General features: G+C 34.0%; 1 protein-coding gene across 1 annotated transcript; it reads right to left on the bottom strand.

Moving 5' to 3' along the window:
* Positions 1–305: 305 nt before the first annotated feature.
* Positions 306–763, bottom strand: LOC101279428 (NADH dehydrogenase [ubiquinone] 1 alpha subcomplex assembly factor 4-like). The gene has a single exon (XM_012531986.3). The coding sequence runs from the start codon at positions 741–743 to the stop codon at positions 306–308; it is 438 nt and encodes a 145-aa protein (XP_012387440.3). The 5' UTR covers positions 744–763.
* Positions 764–17,474: the final 16,711 nt, after the last annotated feature.

Here is a 17,474-nt window from a genome sequence, read left to right as displayed (position 1 = left end):
AGTGAAAAACTATTATAGATTTAGTTAACAAGTATCAATTCATTAGGCCCACCTTGGAGATTCAGGGTTGATTAGAGCAGAAACATAATATCTATATGTTTTATTGGTTTGTTTAAAATTTTTATTTATTTTAATTTTATTTTTTAAATTTATATAATTTAATATGCTAAAAATGAGAAAATAAACAGGGTACGGGGACACAGAGTACATTAAGGAAAAGTAATTTCAAGATTCTCTTCATTTTGATTGTATTGCTTTCTTGCCTTCAGGGGGTAAGATTTTTGACTTCAAAAGTTATGAAATATTTAAGGAGAGAATTTACATCTTGGTATTTTCTCAGCAGTCCATGTGTCTGGATAAAGTTTATGATTATTGAGAAGTGTCAGTGCCTCTACAATGGAAATTTTGCCTTTGGGAATGTTCTTAATATTCATCATGTCAGGATGATGATTTTCCGGCAAGCTGAACTCCTTTGGCTTCTGACGTTTTCCAGCATCCTTTACCTGCACAGAAGACACGGGATCTTTGGAATCGACATACACATCTTTTAGTAATGACAGCAGTTTGTCATTTTTTCTAGCAATTTCTCCCTTAATTTCTGGATGGCTGCTCATCTGCTTTCGCAGGAGGTTCTTGGTGGAGGGGTGCCTGGGAGCGGGGAAGGGCTTCATCTTGCTGATTTCCCATTGCGCCCGGTTCTCTAGGTTGAGATTCCTGATTGCGTGAGTCACCGCAGCCCCCATCTCTTCACAACATGATGCCTGTAAGTTCACACCACACATGTGGTTAAACACTGGCATGGGCAACCTCCAGGGTGCACTGGGCTAAAAAATTGTTTTAAATAATAGCTTTCTTGAGGTATAATGTATATACATACCATAAAACCACCCATTTTAAGTGTACAATACAATGATTTTTAGTAAATTTACTGAGTTGTGTGGAATTAACATCATCTAAAATTAACCCAATTTTAGCACATTCCCTCCCATCCACCCCCAAAAAAAGCCTTACAGAGGAATTTTAGAATATTTTCCATAAGTAGGTCCCCTGTGCCCAACTGCAGACAGTCCCTCTTCCTACCCCCAAAGCCACTTAAGTTTAACATTTTTCTGCCTCTGTAGAACTGATGATGTGTCTTTGATCTGGTTTTGGACTCCCAGGGAGTTCAAGTCCAGAAGATCAAGCAAAACGTGTGAATCTGGAGCTTCCTTGAATACTGGGTCTGAGTTATTTTCCTTTTAGACTCTGCCTTGTTCTCCAAGAGCTCTTTAGTTTCTGAGTCCATAACATAGTTTTAAGAGCGTGAACCTTGGATTGTCTCAGTTCAAATTGTATTTTCAACACATATTAGTTGTGTGTCATTGGACAAGTTACTTAATTTTTCTAATTCATAGTTTACTAATTATAAAAAGGGAATGATGTTATCTACCACATGAAGCTATTGTGAAGATCAAATTAAATAATGTACTTAAAGTACTTAGAATAGTACCCAGCATGGTAATAACAATAATAGTAGCTGTTATTTAATGAGTACTTATCAATTTAGCTGGCACTATACTTTACATATATTAACTCATTTAATTTTCTCCCAAACTCCATGAATCAGGTGACATTACTGTTCATATATGAGAAACTGTGTACCCATGGGCAAATTACTTAATTTCTGCTTTTCTACTAGAAAGTACCAAAGCTATTAACACCCAATGAATAATTGTTTTATTTAGCATGGGACTTACTAGGAACTTGCTTGAGTCATAGCTATTAGAATTCCCTCATTTCTCTCTTTGGAGTCTTAAAACCTGTGAATTTTTCTGTCTTCTCGGCCAAACATATTCCAACACACACACACACACACACACACACACACACACACACACACACACACACACACACACACACACCCCACTTCTTTTGGATTGCAAATGTCAATCTTAAACATGGTAGTTTCTTTTTCTTTTTTTTTTTTTTTGCGGTATGTGGGCCTCTTACTGTTGTGGCCTCTCCCGTTGCGGAGCACAGGCTCTGGACGCGCAGGCTCAACGGCCATGGCTCACGGGCCCACCCGCTCCGCGGCATGTGAGATCTTCCCGGACCAGGGGACTCTCAACCACTGCGCCACCAGGGAAGCCCCATGGTAGTTTCTTAATAAACACTAACTAAAAGAATGGATGAAAGAACAGATGCATCTGTGTCTTGAGGATGTCTGCAGCCAACTTTGGGAAGGGGTAAAAATCAAAGATCAGATGGCTATAGAGGCTCGGGAGATGTTTTTGGTCATGTAAAACATCATTACTCCAAAGATCCCAAAATATAAAAGTCAGTGTAATCTCAGACATTGTCTCCTTCAGTGACGCAAGAATATTTTAAAGAGTTTTTGTGACAACATATGGAAGTACTTTTTTTTTTTAAGTTAAGGAGCCTAATCACTTAATCATTGTAAGCAATTCACCAAATATTTGGTCATGAGAAAGAAAAACATTTAAATTACTATATCCAATGAGCATATTTTTGATGTTTGTTATAAAACTTGTGTATGCTTGAAGACAAAGGACTTTAGAACGCTCCTTTAGCTTTAAAATGTATTATATTTCAGAATGATTTGTCAGATAAAGATAACAGTGATCTTAATTCCAATGCAAGATGATAAATATGATTTAAAAGTAAGAATCATAGTATATATACTATGTATATGTAGTTTACATATAAACTTGCTTTTTGACCTGAAATATTTTATGGACATATTTCTTTGTCAGTATTTGTCATAAAATGCATACAAGCAACTACTTTGGATACTAAAAACATCCTAATTTGGGGTCCATAGTCCCTGGATTATATTACAGTAGGTAAAGCCAGTAAGATATTAACATTTAAAAGCTTTCGGTTCTTCTGTTCTCTTCAAGAGTCTATCAGAGACTCTTATTTATCACCTTGTGTAAGATATACAGGCAGAACTCTTCATCTGGCATGTCATTATTGCCAGATAATTAGGCTGATGAGATCATGGACAAACAATTTTATTTGGAAAATAATAGGGAAAATATTTCTTATAAATATTTGTCGATATCTATCTCCCAAAGAAATGTGTGCTTTTAGTTAGTGATGATACTTTGTTTCACACTTTTATCTCTGTGCTGCAGTTTAACTCAGTTTTGGTAACATGGCTTTTGCTTACAACCTCTCCTAAGCAGCTAGTCATAGAACTTTAATACACAGGAATGATAAATTATAAAAACACATTTGCTGCTCACTCTCTGTTAAACTTAGCAACAAAGAAGCAGCTGGTACTTTATTGCCTATAACTTCCTACATATTTCCCCAAAGTTCCAGCTAAACAAGAATACATTTGTGTTTTATTTTCTTCTAATTAAGTTGAAGAGAAAAACAGAGTCAGGGATTGATGGCTTTCAGATTTAAAGCATTTCTGTTATAATTGTCAGGCAATCAATTAACCAATTTCTGAAGGACTTAATCTTTTTTTTATTGTTATGTTTCTCATTTCCTTCAGTTTTATCCTTCTAAAAGGAAAGGTTTTTTTTTTTTTCTTCACTTTTCAGAGAGAGAATTCATCAACTATAGGAATGAGCAAGACAGATCAATGGCAAATTTTAAATATAGTCCATATGAGATTGTTTTCCAGATGTAAACTCTACAAATCTCTTTTTATGAACTATCTTTAGATTCATTTACTCTACCAAGAATCACTACAGGTTAAGGGCTCGAAGGGATTAAACAGGAAAAAGTACATTAAGAATGATTAAAATGTCTCCTTCCAAAGTGAATAAAGTTTTTAACATGGAATAGCTATTCATGAATCATTCATTATTTACTTTCAGTAATTTTGGAACTAATTTGGTCTAAGCACTGCAGATGTTATTATTACATTATTTTAAAGATTGGGGCCTAAGATGGGCTTTTGGTGTGCTAATACAATTTTGCTTTTTAGATAGGTAGTGGTTACATAGGTGTGGTCACTCTGTGTTTATTCATTAAGCTGTACAATTATTATTTGCATACTTTTCTGGATGAATTTTATACCAGAACTTCAGAAGGAAAAAGAATTCCTGAGCTATGACTGAATGTTAAAGATTGGACACTTCCTCAAGTTGTCAAAGATCATCTTCCAGAATTTTGTAAAATTGAATGCAATATTCCTCATCCCATCACATGCAAATAACTAATATTACCTCAGAAAACCTGATATAAACATTATTTGCTATTGCTCTTTTATGAAGAATTCTATACTAATCTTCTCATAGCAAGGAAATAGAGTTTGTACTAAAATTCTAGTTATAGGATTCAGAAAAATGTAAGCAGGATCCACCTACTTTTTTTCCATTCATGTCTTTTAAAACTGTATTCTGGTGTTCATTAATTCACAAAAAAATGTACAATACCTATTGTGTGGCAGACACAGTTCTGTGAATGCAATAATATAATAAATCAAACAAAGGAAAAAAAAAAAACTCTGCCCTTAAGCTGTTCAAGTTTTTCTTATAATACTGATGTTAATCACTGTGATTGAGTTAAATGATAAAGCTCTATGTACATTAGATGTTTTGAGAGTGAGGGCCTGATGGACTGGTCCTGCTTGGTTTAGTCTGAGACATCATCACCAAGCAAATGATATCTGAACTGAGACTTCAAGGATGTGTAAGTAAAGTTTATTATTTGCTATAACAGGAAGTTCAGAGTACAGCAGGTTATTTTTCCGCAGGCTTAACAGTATTATTTGCCATTCACAGTGCTGGCTTCATCTTAGGTCTGGTTACCCTTGTCCTCATGAGACAGCTGCCAAAAGCAACTATGGAAGCATACTTCTTTCTCATGTCCAGCAGGAGAGGGAAAAATGTTACAATTCACTAATTCATTGAGGAGTGTCATACGCTTTTAGGCTTAGGTCATTCTGGAGATTCATATGGGTTAATGCATACTTGAACATTTCAGAATCTTGTGATGAAGGTAGAAGTCAGGTGTGAGATATGTGAGGGGTTGACTCCTGACCAGGCAACCAAGGACTTCTACCACAACGGGGACCTTAAACAGGGTAGTCAATGAATGGGCCTAAGAAAGGCAAAGGTTTCCTGAAATTTTACTGACATTTAAAAAATCTGTGCATATATTCATTTTGCCGGGGAAAGGGAGAAAATCTTTCAGTATATTTTCTATGTGGTACATGACTCTAAAAAATAATTAATGCTCCAAAAAATTGATGCTCAGAATAATCATGATAATCTCTCACAACACTTTTACCTTATAAAAACTGCCTTATTTTATGCTAATGATGTTTCTGGTAGGCTAGCATTGCCTACATTATCATTATCATCATCATCAATATCATCATCATCATCACCATCATCATCATCATGCTATACTATTACACTTTGAGTGGTGAAGTGAGTTCCCCAAGGCCACACAGCTGATGACTACTAGGTTTATTAGGAATTATCACTCACTATTGAATGATTTTTCTTTACTGCTTGCCTTGGAAGAGAGCAGAGGAAGAACAATAAACATACCAGTCTCAACCCATTTCCTACACTACCTTTCCTAATTCAGATGCTTTTAAAAAGACACTATAGCAAAGTTCTTAAAATAGTCTTTGCTTTAACTCTTAGATAAAAATCAGAATTAGAAAAATAATTTTCATCAAAAGCATCTGGATGATGCATAATTTGGAGAAAATAAAAGTATGATTAAAATTATTAAATGAGTAAAAACACAGCACATGGATCTATACGTAATCATTTAGTCAAAAGAGGGCCTTTTGGTGGTGGAATGATTAAAATGCAATAATGAAAGTATTTAAGTAGTTTCTAATATGGAAATATGTAGAAATCAATTCTTATACTTGTGTTCATTGGATAATTATTTCTAGGCTATAAAAGATTGCTCTATCTCAAGTAGAAAAATTAGAATTGTTTATTTTAAATGTGAGTTAACAATCCAATTTTTATTCAATCAAGCAATCAGCTCCCTATTTTTTTTAAAGTACTGATTTCAAGGTTGATATTATTTCTTTTCTCAGCAAGGCAGAATAACATTTAACAGAGATGTTAGCAAGCAGCTCGTTCAGTTTACCACATGTATAGAATGTGATGCCCTTTCTACTGCTACATGTCCAAGTGTTTGTACTGAATGCTTCCATAATGTCAATAATGATCCACTATTCAAAATTAGATGTAGCCCCGGTTTCTCAAATGCTTGAGTGATCATTTTCTTTAGTAATTGAGTTCCTCATAGAATTCCACTGCTTGATTACTTGCTCAGTAATCTAAGCATATTAATTTGAAAAGCTCCATAAGCGTGTGGCCAGGATAATGGCAGTGAAGTAATTGCAAGGAAATCTTTTACAACAGGCTTATTTTCATCTAATAAACTCTTTCCTGATGGTTAACCGGCATGCAGTGAATGTGATATGAGTTCTAAAATGTATGTGCATTAATGTATCTGTTGAGATGGTTGAAGATTAGATATTCTAGAAGGCACTTAATAAGCACTTTGAAAAGATGTTTTTAAAATAGTGTGTGTGTGTGTGTGTGTGTTAGTTTATTAGGAGATATGGATTGTAAGAGGAAGACAAGGTCACTGAAATTATGCTAGATGCCTTTCCTATGTTGTCACAGGTAATCCTCACATTAACACTGTATAAGAATCTACTATCCCTGTTATGCATATAAGGATAAGGGAACTCAGATTGGTGAGTTTATTTGCCCAAAGTCACAAGTCTAGACCACAAGTCAGTTCTGCCTGATTCTAAACCAGTCCATTCTTCAGTTCCTGCCTCATCACAAAAGGTTAGCTATAATTTTAGAGGTATATTCTAGCACTTTACACTAAGTATAAGGGCTCAAGTTTCAAAGCCCAGAGTTATATTAGATAATGCCTCCTAAATGGAAAGGAGGACCATAAATGTTGAATCTATTCTGGGGCACTTATAAACAAGCATTGTACAAAAATATCATATTATTATATTTACTAGTTTGTTGTATCTTTTAGATGCCACATATAAGTGATATCATACAGTATTTATCTTTCTCTGTCTGACATTTCAATTAACATAATGCCCTCCAGTAGGGAGAGGGAAGAGGGGAAGGGTAATATAGGGGAAGGGGATTAAGAGGCACAAACTGTTAGGTATAAAATAATCTACAGAACCGATAGCTAGTGGGAAGCAGCTGCATAGCACAGGGAGATCAGCTTGGTGCTTTGTGACCACCTAGCGGGGTGGGATAGGGAGGGTGGGAGGGAGATGCAAGAGGGAAGAGATATGGGGATATATGTATATGTATAGCTGATTCACTTTGTTATAAAGCAGAAACTAACACACCATTTTAAAGCAATTATACTCCGATAAGGATGTTAAAAAAAAAAAAGCTACAAGGATATATTGTACAACACAGGGAATATAGTCAATGTTTTATAATAACTACAAATGGAGTATAACCTTTAAAAACTGTGAATCACTATATTGTACACCTATTAGTTATATAATATTGTACATCAAATATACTTCAATAAAAAATTGCATTATATTTCAACTGTCAACCACAAGAAGGCAAAACTCCATATTTGTATCTATTTTTATAACAAGTACAAAGTCAGCTGACTATTAGCATTTTAGAGAAGTGATGAAGAATAGATTTCTTGGTTGCTATTCTATGAATGATACCACCAACAAATCTAATTCACTGTGAATAATTCCAAAGGCATTTCTAATACCTTATTATGCTTGAAAGATTCTGAAATTTAAGCCGAGCTGTTAGCAAGAACACAACTTTTGTTGTTTTTTTATTCTAAATTCTGTCCTATAAGCTGTTCAGTACCTTAAATTTCATCAGATTCTGGTTAAGTGAAGCCCTTATCCACTTCTATAGAAACAGATTTATTTGGTAGGCGTTTGCTTGACTTTATTACCTTAATTTGTAGCTCCTCAATTAATCTATTAATTAATTGAGTGGCTGTTTACTTCAAACACAAGACCTTAATATGTCAAATCATACAATAGTAAAACAAAACATTGTGATAAAATAGCACATGCATAGTATCAGTAAAAGAGCACATGCTTGTAGTAGCCCACAGACTTTATGAAACGTGGATTACCATATCAGTGTATATTATATTCTAATTATCTCATATTAAAATTCTATAATGGGAATTTTTGATATAGCTTCTGGTAACAGGGCCTATTGCTGCCTTTCATATCTGGGTTTAAAAAATACAAATGCACATACAAAAAAACCAAAATGAGTTTTTCATTTTATTTTGTTACGGAGCAAGATTTTGGAGATAATAATAATTATTATTATAGTAATGTTTTGGCACTGCACTGTACAATTTTCACATCACTTTATGGTGATCATTGTATTTGATTCCCACAACAGCAGAGGTTATATAGGGCAGGTAATCGTCATCTACCTGTGACTAAAAAGCAACCCCCAGCCCCCCACCCCTGCCCAGGGCTGGCAAAAGGTCGAAGAGAATAAAGAATCAGGCCTAAGAAGGATAATGACTTCTTTGCTTGTTTTTAACCCTGGTTTTCTGTGTCCCAATAATTGTCTCCTTGGTAGAATTCTCAAACCTTTTCTCTATTCTCACTCCTACCCCCAAAGACTCTTACCTTTTCTTCCCCTCAAGCTCGTGGGACTTAGGATATAATAGCCTAAATCTTGTTTTCTCTGACATGTAGATACATTTTCCTTTAGTCCTTTCCATGCAAAAATCCTACTGTTAAAAATTATTTTAGTTTTTCCTTTCCTGTGCAGCTTTAGGAACAAATGAGGTGAGGGACTGGAGAATCGAGTACGTTTTCGCTAACTGCCCTATTTCTTATTGGTTCACTATTACTAAGGGTGGGAAAAAAGTCTAAACTTGAAACTGCATTTTATTCCTCTGAGACAGTTGGTAAGGAATTTGGTAGGCTAATTCCTGACAGCCACAGGAGAAAAAAAGAAACGAGAAAGAAAGAAATGTGTGACTGGGAAATCTGCCAGGCAGATTTACCCAATAAGGAGATACCAGGCTTTCTTCATCCCACACAGCTGAATCCTAATCCCTAACTGCCCCCCTCACCTCAGTATACAACTCCATCACTTTCACTTGCTCAGACCAGCTCATTCATGCAGCTTGCTCATGCAGCTCATTCAGCTGCATTTGTAGGATGCAGAAACAACAGCTTTGGGGCTGTATTGGAGGGAAATCCCAATGCACCTGTCTAAAGGGGACATTGAGGTTGCTGGGATTCCTAAACAGATCTTGAGAAGGTGAGAATATATGGTGTTCTGGCCCTTAGCTTTGCAACTCCAGATGAATTTATCCTGGTCACATAGTTCTTTAGTGTTCTTACAGACAAGTATGTGTTGAATGTTGTGGCTTGAGAAAAGGACTGGCATTGTTTACATAAAGAGATAAATTCTAACTTACTGTTTATTGACTTGGAAATCAATCTTTGGAAGAAAACAGGAGGCATATTACTTGAGCAGTAACATAGGCATTTGAGCTTCAGTCTTCTCAATCATAAACTGAAAGTATTGGATAAAATGTACTTAGGTGCTTCGAATTTAAAATACACAGCTTCTTGTGACAAGTAACGTACCACTTATGCTAAGTTGTTTCACCATTGGCCATGTTATATTCAGTTATAGCTAGATTCAATTTTTACATGGATTTAAGTGCTTGGGGTTGCTACAGAGATCTCTTTAAGAAAGGTTGCATTTTAAACTTGCTTGGAAATTTTGAGAAAGCTGGGCAAGTACTTATTTTAAATTAAACAAGATGAACCACAAAGCAAGATGAAAAACAAACACAAAAATAACAGTCACAGTGATTAAAAAAAAAAAAAAAAAAAACAGGCCAGAAGAAATGAAAGGTGAATTGAAGCACCAGGGAATGTTTAATGTGGAACGTACCTGAAGAGGAGGAAGTCTCTTGCTTTGTTACTATTAATCATTTGAAGGCTCTGATGTATGAAAAATGAAACAGATTTGTGTTTGGTTAAGCAGAAGTGAAACTAACAAGTAGAAATTATTACAAGTAGCTAGATTTTTGACCCTAAAAGAGGAAGAAGTTTCTAGCAGTTAGACTTGTCCCACAAAATAAACTTCCTGGAGTGGTAGTGAGTTTAACACCTGAGGTACTGGAGGTAACAAACATCACAGTGACATTACAGCTAGAATCATTGCATTTGGATAAGTCTGAAATGTCTATAATCCCATAACCCTGATGCAAAGAGAACACTGAAGCATTACAGGGATTCGTTTCCTTGGCTTGGGTTAGCCTTGGCATGTGGCAAAATGCCAGCAACTAGCAAAGCTGTGAGTATTTTTACTTCGGCTTTCTCCTTCTCCATTCTATACTGTTGTGGGTAAGAGGCCCAGAAGTTTCAGCTTCCAGAGAGGAATATCCTGGCAAGACTTATATGATTAAAAAAAAAAAAAAAAAGTCTTTTAAGTAGAACCTTAAAAAACACGTTTCTGTTCAGTAGATTTACTTATTATAATGTAATAACAGTCTACTTGTGTTTAAGGCAACTCTTTTCAACTCCAATCAAGTAAGTTAGTTTCAGTTTTCCCACAAACCAAACAACTATTGTCTTGTTCCAGCCTGTCAAAATGTTCTAGGTAAAATCAAATTTACAAGAAAGATATCTTGTTATGTATTGTTTTTCTTTCCTTTCTGAATTTTTTTGGTATTTTTTCTGTCTCTTTTTATAGAGACTAACTCAGTTTATTTCTTACAACATTTATTTTCAGAAAAGAGATAACTAATTCAAAATAATCCCTTTGAGGAGGAAAAAAAATCAAATTCATGAACAATAGACTAAGGAGAAGTTCTTTCCTCATTATGCTATTTCCACATTATGCTATTAATTTTGCAAAACAAGCAAATGAAAGAAATGCCCGATTACAACAGTAATTATATCAGAGAAATTTAAATACCCTCAATTTTAAAATGCAGCCTAAACTGAGCAGGTTTGTTGGTAGGCTGTTGAATACTTCAAGCATAAAGACTTCTTGTCATGTAGACCTGTATTTGAGTGCCGCCTGTACCATTTACTAGTTGCGTGATTTTGGACAACTTACGTACTTCTTCTGAGCTTCAGTTTACTGAATTTGTAAATTAGGAATAATAAAAATACCTACTTCAAAGGATTTAATGATAATACAAATAAAAAACTTAGCCTAGAGATACCTGGATCAAGTTTAAGTATTCATTGAATGTTGGTCATTACTTTAATTAACTTGAGGAGGATAAAGCCCATAGTTTTACTAACATCTCTTTCTTGGATAGCTCCTTGTATGTGGACTTTGAAAGATAAGTGGGGAACATTATTTTAAAATTATATTGTGGCTTATATTTGTTAAAGCTCTTTTTTTTTTTTTTTAATGAGTCACCTTATTCAAGGGTTTTTTGTTTTCCTTGTAGAGAAGCACAGAAGGAGACTAAACAGAAAAAAAAAAAAAAATGAAAAGGATGTTGGAAAAGCCCAACTGCCTTTTAAATATTTTTGATTCCTGTTCACCGGAGATTTTAAAGGAAAATAGGGCAGAGTGGGGCAGTGAATATAGTCATTAATAAGATAGATACCGGTCAGTATAAATATGTGGATCTGTGGGTTATGGAATATTGAACCCTTGTGAGGAACAATACACATTTAAGAAAAAGTATGCTTTTTTTTAAAATTTGTGATTCAGTCATGATTTTAACTCAAAATTTAAAAAAAAATCTTTTTTTTTCTTTAAATAGCGTTGATGATGATCTGAAGATACAGAATTCCAGGTAGCATGTTCCCATTCTAGCGAAAAGAGTGAATTTACTAGAATTTTGGGTACTTTAACACTAATCAGTCTTTAAAATACTAAGTTCTGACATAGAAAATGAGAATATTTTTTTCATGGTCAAGAATGTTGAGTAGGATCAAGAAAGAATAAGTTCTAGCCCTAGTCGTACTGCTTTATATCTGTGTGTTTTGAGACATGACATTTACATTTTAGATCTCATTTCCCTCATCTATAAAACATGAGCCTGGACTGGATATGCTCTTGAACTTCTTTTCATTTAGAAATGTCTGCCATTCTAAGAATTCTTTGAAATTATATTTTTAAGGCTAGATATACATTTTGGCCATATACCATCATACAAAAATGACTAATTTCTCAAAATGTATTTTAAGGACCACTTGAATTAAAATCACCTGAGCTGATTGTTAGGCATACTGATTTGGGAGTAACAACCTCAGTCCCAAAGCATCATTCTTGAACGTGGTGTTTACAATCTGTGTTTTTAACAAGCTGTTCAAACAACCTATATTCCAGGTGGCTGTTAAAATGTGAGAACAATTATTTTAGAATTAAATATCAAATATGGTTTATGATCAGTGTAATATCTTTAGGTAAGAGTTTTTAATTTATCGCAAAGCTGTTTTATTCCGCTGCTTGAAGATTCTGAAAAGAAAATAATGAGAATAGGGAATTTCTAATAGCTTTTTTAATCTATGTTTTTGACTGTGTTGTGTTATCCACTGGGGAAAAGCAGTTAATAAAAACAAATGTAAATAAGTGACTGAAATATTAGTTATTTTAGTACATTAAAATACTTACAAAATGTGAATTGGAACATAGAAAAACTTTCTCAGGCACTTAATAATTACTTAAAAAAATGTAAAATGCACTAACTCTAGATTTTTGAAAATATTGAATAAAGAAAATACTATAAATGGGTAAGGGAACAAAAACAATCTAGATTTTAATCTAATTATCTTCAGTATAGCTGCTCCCAAATAACGTTCTCAAACCCGTAGCTGAGTCAAATAGATTAATGATAAAAAAGATCATTTATTCACAAACTACTAAAATAAACAAGTAGCTTTTTAGAAATAAACAGCTTTATTGAGATACAATTTCATACCATAAATGCATCCACTTAAAGTAAGTGTTTTTTAATCACTTAAAAGTCTTTCTATTTTTAGGAAGATGCTTGCTCAGCTACCAGTCTCTCAGCTGACACCATACATTCCAAACAAGCAATTTCACTGGGCATTTTATTGACAAACCACTTTTATAAGAATGCCAGGGGCTATCTGGGTGCAATTCTGTAAAAGAGTGATTTTGAACTTTCACTGGGTCATTCAGGATTCTAAAGTAAATTCACCTGAAAGCTTATTTAGTGTGAATGAGAGTTGCCATGCAGCTTGATGAATGTGAAGCTGAAGAAGATTGATGATAGGAAAGGGGCATGGGGGTGGACTTCAGATGGACTTGCTGCAAGGGCATAGCCATCAGATTTGATTAAGGACTAATTTGCAGGGTTAGTCCTTGCATCTCTTTGATGCTAGATTATCAAGCAGTTCCCACCTCCCCAAAAGGAAGTTTAAGTTTCCATAGAGTCCAAAAAAGCATCCTTATAGTGTGTGTGCGTGTGTGTGTGTGTGTGTTTGAGATTCTTACAGTGCATCATTCTACACTAGGTAACAGAAAAAAAAAGTCAATAAAGTTTCTCTTATTTATGAGGATACTATTGGGATAAAAATCATAAAAGGTACAAAGGAAAGAAGATGGTTTGTGATAGTTTCTTCAAGGAATAATTGCCATTTAAATCTATAGATTTGTTATACATTCTCTGGTCAGTAGCTCACATAATTTCTTGGAACTTTTTTTTTTTTTTAATTTGTACTAGTAGGAATCAATATTTGGCTTCTTACTTCCTCATCTAATTAATATTTGGAGATGCATTTATTAAAAGATTAAGATGGATCTCATGATGCAACTGCTCTGTTAAGTCTTTGTGAGTGACTGTAAGTTTATATTTAGCTCCATATTGTACATGTGTCCTCTGTGAATTCAATTATTGCCTTTAGAAAATAATTAGCTCTATGTAATGTCAGGAATTTTTTGTATTGTATAATATGTTTCTCTCCTTTGACATCAAAGTTCAAAACAGAGAATCCATGTATCAACAAAATATCTGAAATCTGACCATTGTATTTTGTACTAAGGAAAACTAAGTATAACTGTGTGTGAGCTGGCAAAGCGGCACAGACCATTTGGAACATCAAAACAACTGTGGTTTCTACCCATACATGGGAGGATCTTTGCATAACTCTGGAAAAAGTTTCAGACACCATGGCTGTAACATCAGACTCTTTAGAATTCTTTCATGATATTATTTATTTTGCCAACATAGAATCTATAACAAATCAAAGCTATGTGTTGCAATATTCTGTTTTTAAAGTAAATTTTAAGAAAGTTAGTAGAAGTGAGAAGTAATAATTTTATGTGTGATGTATGTGTGTCTGTGTGTATGTGTGCGTGTCTGTGTGTCTGTGCATACCTGTGTGTATCTTACGTAGAAACCTAGAAGCCACCTCTTGGGTTCCCATTCTTAAATTGCTAATCTTTCTGAGACTAATCTAATTAAGAGAAACCAAATTTCTAACCCAGATACTCAAAATGATGTAAGACTTGCTATTTGTTATTTCTTGAGTTATTTTCTCCCAAAATGAATATGCAAATTGAGATGAGAGGAGTGTAATGATATTATGTTCTTTTTTATTCTTGCAGTCTTATGTGCAATGATAGTAAAGTAGGATCAAATATTAAAAGAACTACAGGCTTGTAATTAATAAGGATTTTCTACAATTCTTGCCTATGATTCTTAGAATTTATTTTATTTTAGTTTGTAATGTATAATGTGTACTGTGTAATGGTCAATGCTCCTGTTTTTTTCATAACTTGAGAAATCTCAAATTACCTAAAGTTACCTCAAACCATGAGCAGACTTTTTTTTAAGACAAAATAAATTAGTTTAAATTCTCCCACAGAAGCAACTGACAAAGTATTAATCTCCAAAACATAGAAACAACTCATGCAGCTCAATATGAAAAAAACAAACAATGCAATCCAAAAATGGGCAGAAGATGTAAATAGACATTTCTCCAAAGAAGATACATAGATTGCCAACAAACACATGAAAGAATGCTCAACATCATTAATCATTAGAGAAATGCAAATCAAAACTACAATGAGATATCATCTCACACCAGAATGGCCATCATCAAAAAATCTACAAACAATAAATGCTGGAGAGGGTGTGAAGAAAAGGGGACCCTCTTGCACTGTTGGTGGGAATGTAAATTGATACAGCCACTATGGAGAACAGTATGGAGGTTCCTTAAAAAACTAAAAATAGAACTACCATACGACCCAGCAGTCCCACTACTGGGCATATACTCTGAGAAAACCATAATTCAAAAAGAGTCATGTACCAAAATGTTCATTGCAGCTGTATTTACAATAGCCAGGACATGGAAGCAACCTAAGTGTCCATCAACAGATGAATGGATAATGAAGATGTGGCACATATATACAATGGAATATTACTTAGCCATAAAAAGGAATGAAACTGAGTTATTTGTAGTGAGGTGGATGGACCTAGAGACTGTCATACAGAGTGAAGTAAGTCAGAAAGAGAAAAACAAATACCGTATGCTAACACATATATATGGAATCTAAAAAAAGAAAAAAAAAAATGATCAGAAGAACCTAGGGGCAAGATGGGAATAAAGAGGCATACCTACTAGAGAACAGACTTGAGGATATGGGGAGGGGGAAGGGTAAGCTGGGACAAAGTGAGACAGTGGCATGGACATATATACACTACCAAACGTAAAAGAGATAGCTAGTGGGAAGCAGCCACAAAGCACGAGGAGATCAGCTTGGTGCTTTGTGACCACCTAGAGGGGTGGGATAGGGAGGGTGGGAGGGAGGGAGATGCAAGAGGGAAGAAATATGGGGACATATGTATAACTGATTCACTTTGTTATAAAGCAGAAACTAACACACCATTGTAAAGCAATTATACTCCAATAAAGATGTTAAAAAAATAGCACAGGGGATGTTAGAAATAAAGTTTCATTGCTAAAATAAATAAATAAATAAATAAATTCTCCCACAAACTTGGGATTGTTAATTAATTCAGCCTCACTCCATTATACAATTAGAATTTAAACTCTTGTCTCTATGTCTGTTAACAATGGAAAGTAATGAAAGAAATAATGTTGATGATTTATAATGACTTGGCCATAGTAAAATAGTAAAGGGAAGGGAAAGGCTCTTTCTGGATTAAAAGACCTGGATGGAGGTCACAATTAAGTAGTTGTCTCAAATATTTTTCATTCTTAATTGACACTTTCCTTTAATTCCCTTCTTAATGAGGTAAAAGTAGTAAATGAATTCACATGCTAATTAGTTGTTTATACTAAATATCTTTCAGAAGTTTCAAAAGTTGATCCGTCATGAAAGGAGGTCACCAAAATATTGTTAATATTCTTTTTTCTCCATTCTACACTGTTAAGTAAAATAGAAATTTTGTTGATACATAAGTAAACTTACAAAATAACCACATTTTTCAAATGAATTACTTGAACTGTTTAGTTTTTTAAAAAGTATAATACCACAAATTTTGATCTCAACTTCTTGGCATCCACTTTGGGATGCTACAAGTCACCAAAGATGCTGTTTGAAGAAGGAGTCCTTGCAAATGTATTCAGAAAAAAAAAAAAAAAAGTGCTAGGAAAACCCCCCAAAACCCCGAAAAAACCAAAAAAAAACAAAAAACTTAAAAATCAACCAAACTGAAACAAGGATAGACAAAGACAGCTTCAAAAACCTTTTATTCATGTGAACCTAGGTGCAATGTTCTCAATTCAATACTTTTCAAAACATTCTTGGCAAAACTGATTTGTTGAGTTTGAAAATAATTTGATAACCCAGTGTTTTAGGAAATTCATCATTTTAAGAAAAGAGCTAATTTAACCAGCTGATTTTAAAGTGTGATTTTACTTTTTTTAGTGAAAGGCCTTTCTGGTCTTACAACTGATCTAACTGTATTTTCATTGGTAAGCTAGGTATCTGGAAGTTGAAGATAGTTTAAATTGGGGTGGGGGTAGATAATCACAAACGGAAATTGATTCATGCTGAAGAGTACCTCAAGAACTTTGAGATTCAATCTCATTTACCACTGTGATAATTTAGTACAAGAGAATAAACAGTTGTTAAATTTGTAAGTGGGAAACTAACACACCATTGTAAAGCAATTATACCCCAATAAAGATGTTAAAAAAAAAAAAATTTGTAAGTGGGTCCACATTGGTAAATGTTACCCAAGTTTATTAAGAATAAAGTAATTTTTAAAAAATGAGAAACTAAGAAAGATAATTAGAAAATCCGTTAAATGAATAATCCTAGAAAATGAAACTAAATTGTGATGTGTAAAATTGGTGGTAATACTGCCATTCTAAGAGATTTCATGATATTCATAAAATGACACATGAATTATGCTTCTACACAGGTGGAAGAGAAGAAAAGAGCATTGAATCACATTCTGATTTATTATTTTGAATTGGGGTATGTTAATATCAAATTATAAATGTTGCATATCAATAAAATGGAGTATTGATAGTTAACAGTGAAAAAAATGAT

Source organism: Orcinus orca, chromosome 7 (genome assembly GCF_937001465.1).
Source record: "Orcinus orca chromosome 7, mOrcOrc1.1, whole genome shotgun sequence".
Lineage (NCBI taxonomy): Eukaryota > Metazoa > Chordata > Mammalia > Artiodactyla > Delphinidae > Orcinus > Orcinus orca.
This window is presented reverse-complemented; position numbering and strand designations above follow the sequence as displayed.